The sequence below is a fragment of the Orussus abietinus genome, unplaced genomic scaffold (genome assembly GCF_000612105.2).
Source record: "Orussus abietinus isolate OABI.00-Male unplaced genomic scaffold, Oabi_2.0 scaffold165, whole genome shotgun sequence".
NCBI lineage: Eukaryota > Metazoa > Arthropoda > Insecta > Hymenoptera > Orussidae > Orussus > Orussus abietinus.
In genome coordinates, this window is record NW_019394312.1 from 150,220 (window position 1) to 159,929 (window position 9,710).

Here is a 9,710-nt window from a genome sequence, read left to right on the forward strand (position 1 = left end):
GCTACCGCCGCCGCCCCCTCCCCGAGCCCCTCGGCCCGCGCGCCCCTCACGACCACCTCGCGACCGCAATCACTCTAAATCGCCGGGCAGGCTTAATATTTGAGGGGCGGGGCCTTTGAGAATTTTTGCGGAATTGAAACGATCGCCGCCCGCCGCGCGGAGGTGTCGGAAGAGCGACCAGCCGACCCCGCGAGGCTCTCTCCTTCGTATCTCTTTTTTTACCTGCCGAGCGCCATCTTCCTTGAATTATAGAAAGGATCGCGCGGAATGGTCGCCCCTCTGGTGACATGAAAACGACTCTTAGGAAAGTTTCGTTGCTTTTTCGCCGAATTCCGAGTGCCCCTATTCCGAAGGACGTTATTGCGCTCGGTTGCGAAGGTTCCTTGGAGAAGATTTCCCTCCTTTCTGGCATTGAGTCCCAAATTCTCGGGTCACTTTTACCTCTATTCTTAAGGGGCTGTGAAAATGCCATCCGAAGTGTCAATCGTTCGGGAAGCTTTTCTCCGAACAGGGTGCATCGAATCGCATCAAATTTCACAACGCGAACATGAACACTGTAAGAAAGATCCCGACATCCAGGAAATTTCATTCATTTATAAACAATTTTTCGAAACACCTGTAAATAAATTTTTTCTCAATTGAAATTTCATCTATTTAGAAAGAATTTTTCAAAACACCTGTAAATAAATTTCTTCTCAATCGAAATTTCATGGGTGTCGGCACCTTTCATTACATCCCCCCCGCATCCACGTTGGAAAGTTCGAAATTATCATTCACCCCTACTTCATTCGAAAGCTTCATAAACCTGACCTGTCTGACGCAACTTTCCCACCCCCTTAAGTCATATCTCGACTTTCAAAAATCCGATTACAGGGCTGCTTTTGCTGCCAGCCAGAGAAATTCTCTTTGATAATGTTAAACCGTCGCAATGGATTTCGCTAATACACCAACTGGGGTAAGTCCAATAACCGAGAGGAAATGAACTCTCTCGGCATGGCGACAATTTTTCGATTACACCGTGGAAATTATTCAAGACTACGCAATGCCCCTGCTGGATACTTTTCGAATTCGAATTTCTGCCAGAGACGAGAAAATCCAATTCCTGGAGAGACTTTTCAGGGAACGTCCCTCTTCAAGGGCCGAAGAAACGATTTCGCGGCGCGCGAGGGTGCCGGAAAGGGGGTGGCGGCGTGAGGCAGGGGGGGAAGAGGGATCCGGAAGACAGCCTGCGGAAATTTGAAATTATAAAAGCGGGATTCGAAAGCGAGAGGGCATTCTTCTTTTGCTTTTTGTGTCTCCATCGCGCCTTCTCGATTCATACAATTTCACGGTCGGCTTGACGCTGGAGCGCGCCCCACCGGCGCTCTGTTTTACATAAAGATCAGAGCATTAAAAACGCACGGTACACGGAATCAACCCCTAGCCCCCCTACGTTATTCCTCCTCGAGCGAGCGAGGCATTCAGCCAATTACTGCTCTCTGATATGATACTTAAATTGCCTTTTTCTCCGTTCGCCCAAGACGCCCGTTTAGAGAGCCCTCGTCGCCGATTACCCGATATCGGCGTAAGACCCCAACCCCATGGGGGGGGAGGGAGGGAGGGAGGGAAGGGGCGAGATTCCCTGCAAGAAAGGGCTTCGATGAACGCCCGACCTAAGGAAGTAATCCCTCCTGTGGAAAAAGGACAGAAACGCGATTTTGAACCTCACTAATTCTTTGAACACTTTGCATAGTGTCGCGGGGGTGTTTTGAAATTTGTTGTTCGTCGAGTCGTAGAAATCTGTTCGCGTCGATGATTAACGTTAACTGGACCTCTAGATATATTTATATTTATGTTGAAGGCCTTTAGAGTCTACGTTGAGAATTGTGAGGACGAGAAATCGTCCATTTTACGTGGGCAAGTATTGGGCACGAGGGAGCAATTTCTGCCCCATCTCGTCGATGCTACGATGAAACGCGATTACCTTAATTATCGTGTCAATACGTCTAGTTCGGACCTGGGATTCCGTTGGGTTTTTTTTCTTCTCCGAGATGGCGTAGGAGGGGCCCGAAGAGGGCGAAGAATCGCCGACCTGGCTGACGGGCCCAGAGGCCGGGGACCTGCCGCTAATAGTTTCGCTACCCGTCTTACACCTTGACAAATCGTCCGGACAATGGAAACAATTTCAGGCCGGTTCGGATGAGACTTTGAGACCTAAACGGATGGTATTGTGGCCCGGCCCTCGACAAGGGCCGATTTTTTAATGGGGTGCACACCTCAGGCCCCCGGAGGATGTGGCCTCGCGCGCTGAAAGGGCCCAGGGGCCTCGCACGCTGTGACTCTGCGTTTATACCGGCCGTAATTAACTCCGACACAATGCTGGCCCGGCTCCCTTTCTTTCGTCCCTCTCCTTTTCTCTTTCTCTTTCTGGCTTTTCGAAATAAAGGATCCGGCCCACGTATCGGCTCGGCGGACCGGGAACCGAGGGATCGATTTTGTCGGCCCAAGAGGGCCCGCCAGGAGCGGACCCGATTCGATCGACTTTTCTCCGCGAAAAGCCAGAGGTTTTTATTTCTCGTTGAACGGTATACGTCTTGCACATTGGAATAGCAAAGGAAGTAGCATTTCAATTAAGGTGAAGTGAAACACCTCGAGGAACTTGATTGACGTCGATAAAGAAGATTTGTCTAAATGATTACGTGGCCGACGTTCGTTTCTATATTGACTGCTGCGTTGAATTATATTGGGTATTGTACCAAATGACATACTCCACCTGTCGTTTTTGTACAATGAATATCAAGAAATCGAAGTAAAACTCCAGAAATCCTCGGGATTCATGCTTTCTGGGGCCCTGACTGATTGTCCTGACACATACAAAATTTGGATTTTGTAAACAAATTTTTTAATTCAGCCCAGACCAGAACCAAAATGGCGACGAGCTCTCATATTTCGATCAATATACAATTATTGAAGGCTCTGATATGAGAATTGAAAGGGTCAGGACAATTTTACGACAATTTAGAACACTCTGGTAATCGATATACTCGCATTTGAACGGGATAAAGGCAAAAAAAGTGTTGCATGCGCTTCTATGCTAAAACGATGGTAATACGTGGTCTCGGAGTGAAAATTTAATTGACCTGGAAATCACAGATGGCGCAGGGGGTCCCTCGGCAGACAATTAGGGCCCCAGAAAGCATGAATCCAGAGGATTTCTGGAGTTTTATTTTGATTTCTTTATAATTATTGTAGGAAAACGACAGGTGGAGTATGCCATTTGGTACAATACCCAATATAATTCGACACAGCTGTCGATATAAAAATGAAGGTCGGCAACGTAGGCATTTAGTAAAATCTTCTTTATTAACGTCAATCAAGTTCCGCGACGTGTTTCACTTCACCTTAATCGCCTCCGATTCGATCCTCCCGCCCCCGGGACCGACGAATCCTGGAGCAGTTAAATTGTCATTTGGATATCAAAGGGACAAAACAGCCGAGAGCTCGGATAAGGGCGCGAGAGGTAATTTGGACGGGCGACAACACAAACGTCGCGCCCGTGGCCCGGCTACGATTCACGCCCACGCGGACCGAGGAAACAGCCCTCAGCTATTGTTGCTCAAAGGCATAATGGAATCTCGACCCCGTCTATCCGCCTCCACCATCTCCGCCGCCACCGCCGCCGCCTCGAGCCCGTTACACCCGTTGCTACGCTCTGTCAGTTAACCGAGGCTTAATGGCCTCGCAATTGGATTTTACCATTGCACCGCTCAGTTCCTCGCTGAAGGTGTCGAGGAGGTTCCGCGAAGCCTCGCCTCCACCGCCCCCAGGGTCCCAGGAACGTCTACGACCGATGTCAAGCCTAATGACAGCCACTGTCAGAGTATCGATGCCCGATTCTCCATAATGCCCTGATCCTCGGAATCTCGTCACCACACATTGTCCGCTAATTTTCAGTTATCTATCTCCTAGTGTCGGAATGACGTTGCACCCAGGTGTAGGGTCTCACCTTAAGGTGAAGTGAAACACGTCAAGGAACTTGATCAACGTTGATAAAGATTTTTCTAAATGCCTACGTTGCCGACGTTGGTTTTTATATTGACAGCTGGGTCGAATTATATTGGGTATTGTACCAAATGGCATATTCCACTGTCGTTTTCGTACAATAATTATAAAGAAATCGAAGTAAAACTCCAGAAATCCTCTGGATTCATGCCTTCTGGGGCCCTAATTGACTGCGGAGGGACACCCTGCGCCATCTGTGATTTCCAGGTCAATTAAATTTTCACTCCGAGACCTCGTATTACCATCCTTTTAGCAAAGAAGCGCATAGAACACTTTTTTTGCCTTTATCCCGTTCAAATGCGAGTTTATCGATTACTAGAGTGTTCTAAATTGTCGTAAAATTGTCCTGAGCCTTTCGATTCTCATATCAGAGCCTTCGATAATTGTATATTGATCAAAGTATGAGAGCTTGACGCGATTTTGGTTCTGGTCTGGACTGAGTTAAAAAATTTTTTTGAAAATTCCAAATTTTTAATGTGTCAGGACAATTCTTAGATGATCAGGAGTAATGTGTCAATGTTTCGGACAGTTTGGTCTAATATCCTTAAAAAAAAGTGTTGTATTCGAATCGACTGATTTGAAGGATGTTTCACTTCACCTTAATACTTCCAATTTTGTTTAACGTTTTCTTTTCTGTTATCTACCGCAAGTCCGACTCGAGACTCAAGTTTGATCACGTCATTATACGGCAAGGAATTAATTGAGAAAATTATTGTAAATTATTTCCCAATCTTGTGCAGTTTTGTCGGTGTCCTTGTCAACCAGAGCTTTTCTGGCTTGGGGGTGTTTGGTGATGGGCGACGCGATGGGCACCGACGCTTTCCGTCGGTTCAACGGTGCCTAATTCAACGTAACGTCATTAAAGGGACATTTTCCAGTTTTCGCCCTAATCCCGCGGATTTCGAGCTACCCCACCGGCTCCCGTGGGGCGACCAACCCCGGGTCTTCCTTCGCGCCTGCCGCCGCGCGTTATCCCTCCGATACTTGTTACCCCTTTAAGGGAAGAACACGATTCGGAAAGTTAAAGCGATTTCGCACTCCACGGAAAGAACCCGGTCCGTTCCTTTTTTCAGATTTCATTTTGCCAACCCCACTGCGCGGGTAAAAATTCAGACCCTGGTTAACTTATACCCTGGTATTTAAAATAAAGTTCTAAGTAAATCATTAAGGGGGTGCGAAAGTGGCATCCGAAAGGCCAATTGTTCATGAAACTTTCCTTCGAGACGGGTGTACCTAATCGTTTCAAACTTTACAACGTTAACGTGGAGGGTATAAGGAAGGTCCTGACACTCGTGAAAATTCATTTGTTTATAAAAAGTTTATATAATACCTGTAAACAAATTTTTTAAAAATTGAAATATCATGGGATTCGCGACCTTCCTTATAGCCTTCATAATTACATTATTAAGTTTCATGCCTAATCGTTTCAAACTTGTAAGATGTGTGTAAGGAGTATCAATTCCATGTTCATAAAATATTTCGAATATAAAAAACTTACCAAAAGTACATTTATCCTATGTTTAGGATATGTACATAGCACGTAAATCCATATCCTATTAATATTGAAATATTTTCAAAGAATATCCTATGAACCTCTGTGCTATGTGTTTCTGCTGTCTGGGATTTTAGTCTTACTGTACTCGAACGAACATACTCAGAGTTGGCAGCACTGGTCCGGCTGATATGATCTAGTCTTCTCTCCATTTTATTTCTCTCCCTATAGTCTTCTCTCAATTTTGTCACAGAATCGCTGGCCCAGGAGCTGGAGCTGGAGCGAAAGACGCGGCAGCATCAGGCGGCCGAGAGGGACCAGGTCAAATCGCCGCTCCAAGGTGCGTGTACGCACTAAACCTGACATGTCTATTACTAAACATGCCGTGACCGAGACCGACCGAAACTACCTTTCTACGCTGTATAAGTAAAGAAACTCAGTAAATTAATTTTATAAGAAAGAACTTAGAATACCACGTAGGAGCCTTACACCCAATGGTCGCCAAAAGACTTTTGCCATAATTCCTCAAGAGCCCAAAGAAAGTATTAACGCACTTTGCAAAAGTCCCGACGACACGTGCGATCCAATGGTTCGAGTCACCCCTTAATCCTAAAAGTTGATTACTTTTATCGAGATGCCACGAGGAAGGGCGATGTATGCAAATGGCAGTTTTCTAACTACACTTTGATGGAATGAAATTTTTATTTATGGCCTCGATCACTTGTATAAGTATTCACAACCTTCTGTGGATATTCTCAAATATTCAATGTTGCGCGGTTATATGTCACAATTATACTTTATTTATAACTCCTGTATTTGCATTTAATTGCCTGCACGCCATGTGTAATTACGGGCAATGATACGTGACTACATACAACAATTAAGAATGTTTTTCCCTCGAGCCATCGGGGAATTAGTGCAGCCGTGACGGCACCGCGACGACCACCGTCGCGGGGCCGTCGCGGCGCTCCGCCCAGCCAGTTTCTTACGATCGAGAAATAAATTTCAATCTTTAATTAGAAACTCCGCCGGGCGGACTTTGGCGCTTCTCTTCTTGCGACGGCATCACCGGCAGATTCGAAACTTGGTTCCGCCATGGCGGCCGAGAACCGCCAACTTTCCGGAGCAAAAAGCGCCGCGGCGCCTGCCCGTGACGTCTAGCCTACTCGAAGCCTCGCAAATAATCGTCTACCCGAGGGCACCCAAATTTCCAGCAAGAGCCGATATTTCGGCTTCCCAGGAACCTCCTAAAATTCCCAACCACCGAACCTTGCACTTCCACTTTGATACAGGTGAAGAAAGAAAATCCCAATTCGGATGTATACAATGAAACTCGACTGTGTTTCGCACCAAGAACGCCAACTGGAGCTGAACTTTACCGAAGGATCTTTGATTAACGAAGTTCCCTGAATAATTCCCACTCTACGTCCATCACTCCCTGGCTGAAAGACGTAAAGTCTGCAACCTCGTGTTGTAGACGTCAAAATAGGAGATGAGAAAAATCCTATTCGAGTGAACACAAAGAAACTTGACTGTGTTTCGCGCCAAGAACGCCAACTGGAGCTGAACTTTACCGAACGATCTTTGATTAACGAAGTTCCCTGAAGAATTCCCACTCTACGTCCATCACTCCCAGGCTAAAAGACGTAAAGTCTGCAACCTCGTGTTGTAGACGTCAAAATAGGAGATGAGAAAAATCCTATTCGGTTGGCCACAAAGAAACTCGACTGTGTTTCACACCAAGAACGCCAACTGGAGCTGAACTTTACCGAAGGATCTTTGATTAACGAAGTTCCCTGAATAATTCCCACTCTACGTCCATCACTCCCTGGCTAAAAGACGTAAAGTCTGCAACTTCGTGTCGCAAACATCAAGTGCACTCATGTCGGAAGCATCAACACTAGCAGTAGCGTTTTAACTACTTTCAGGAATTGACTTTCCGTTTTTTGTCTCGTGGAGCCCAGATTCCCAATTTGGCCTACAGTAACTGGATAACCCTGGTCTTCGATCAGCAGCATTTCCTGGAGTTGCAATTTCACCAAATATCTATAATCCGTCACGAATTTAGTATAGCAGATACCATTCAACACTTTAATTTAGCAAGACGCTTGTTGGTTCCTTCCCATCCAGCCAATCCCATTCTGCTCCACATCTCAGCAGACTGAAGAAAGGTTTGGTCAGCAACGTTCCCCGATCTGATTTTCACCTGCATCATCGGCCGATCGGAAGGCAGTCGAATCTCATCTGGCAGAGATCGCTCGTTTTACGACCAAAGGGCAGAGAAAAAGCTGCGACTGGAAAGATTAAAAGAGGCGACCCATACGAGAGGCCCACGCTTTAAGAACGGGGTGGTCCCGCCGGCCACACCTCCCAATCCCTCGAGAAATGCAATGTTGCGTTAAACAAAGCACCGCGACGGGCCCAGGAGGTGTGGACCAAATATCGGGAGGGACGGGGAGGGAAAAAGAGATCATTAATGCGGAGTCTTTTTCGATCATACGCGACAGTCCGATAAAAAGTCGAAGGCCGGCGGGACCTCAAAGCTGCCGATGACTCGACTGGCCCTCCAAGGATGGGTCCAACCCTTTCGCCGTCCTCGTCTCTCCACCCTCGGACACCTTGACCAGCCTAACCCTTCCCGGTGTTCCTGGACCGGTAATTAGTGAGCGGCGCCCTATCCCGATCCATGACCTGTACTTCTCTTTTCCCACCTACGACCTACCTCCCCCTTGCACCCTTGTCTCCACCAACCTTCATCGCGTATGACCGATACCGAAGCACTCCCACATGATAAGGGCGGAAATTGGCTCCTACCCTTCCTTTGTCAGCCTTTTAAACACGGGAGGAGTCGTAATTGTCCAGGACGTGCCGGGATTTATATTAATTGCCGCGTTTAACCGCGTATCTCACCTCTGGAAATTGGGTAACAAACTCTTGATGATATCAGTATTTGATCGACCCGCCTGGAAATTGATAGAGATCGAAGGTACTTATCTGACGCGTATTAACTTAAATTGACTGAAATACTACGTCCCGTTTGACCATGGAGCTTGACCAATTAACAAAGTCCTGATGAAATTAGTGTCTGATAACCCTAATTGGGATCATCGTGGTGGTGATCAAAGGTATTACTTCGATGTGTTTGTTTGATTTAAACCGATACAAGCATACCTCTTCAAGGTGGGTCTTCATACGTGGTGGTGTATGCCTCTAAAGGACGATTCGTCCTAATCAACCATAAACCTTCCAATGGTCTTGGTTCTTCTACATAATCGTCTTGGCTTGACCTATATTACGTCCAGGTAGCTCTTGGTGCCAAAGTGTCTAGTTGATAGTAGAACTACGTGGTACGGTTTGATCGATCCCAAGTCCAGGTCCCAGTTACTCAACAATTTCGCGTTATGTTGCAGAGTCGCGGGCGGGTTACTACAAGAACTCAGTGCTGTTTACGAGTGCGACCTAGAAGAGGGCCGAGGACGCGCGATAAGAGCTGGTGCGCAGATATTGGCGAGTCCAGCGAAATCCTGGGTGGCTACGTTCGACCCACCCTCTCCCGGAAGGATCCTGCGACGGGATCTTGCAACCTGCCAGGATAGGACACGGACCAAGGGGCAACGAGGGAGAACGAAGTCGGAACCGAGATAACAGGCTCCCAACGACGGATCTTACGTGCATCCTCGCCCGAGAAGAGACTCAGCCCCGCGAGGTGTGTAACGCGCCGAAGTCATTAGAGCGCCCGAATGTAGTTCGTTAAGGCGAAATCAAGAGTTATACCGCAATTAGAGATTACGCCGAATCAAAGGAGGGACGGTACCGACCAATCAGCCCCGAAATGTTGGGCTTAGCCCTGTGCCATGTAAGTACAGCAGGCACCCCCACATCGGAAATATGGAATGAAACCAATTGGAGAATGAAGTGCTTTCAATGCAAATACTTCGAGAAGAGACCCTGGAAAGTGTTCTTATTTCCACCTCTTCTTTTTGGGAGCCTTTGCGATTTTGGGGTGGTTTTCGGGTGAAAGGGGTGGTGTTTTGGACCTGGCTCTTCGATATTTCTAGGGCACTAAATTAGCACCAAAATACTGCGTACTTGTTTTTCCGTCAATCTCTTCCTTAATGAAGTCTGCATTGTGGGGGTGCTGGGTGAACGTTCACTCAGCACCACCGCCGATTTTCGG

The 9,710-nt window shown here is 47.1% G+C and overlaps 1 protein-coding gene across 1 annotated transcript in view; it reads left to right on the forward strand.

Moving 5' to 3' along the window:
* The window catches only part of LOC105694410 (dachshund homolog 2), a 150,827-nt gene extending 141,804 nt beyond the window's left edge, over window positions 1-9,023 (forward strand). Inside the window, exons 10-11 of the mRNA XM_023431732.1 lie at window positions 5,787-5,873; window positions 8,944-9,023. Of these exons, the coding sequence (XP_023287500.1) occupies window positions 5,787-5,873; window positions 8,944-8,996 (140 nt within the window). The 3' untranslated portion in view covers window positions 8,997-9,023. The remainder of the gene's footprint in view (window positions 1-5,786; window positions 5,874-8,943) is intronic.
* Window positions 9,024-9,710: the final 687 nt, after the last annotated feature.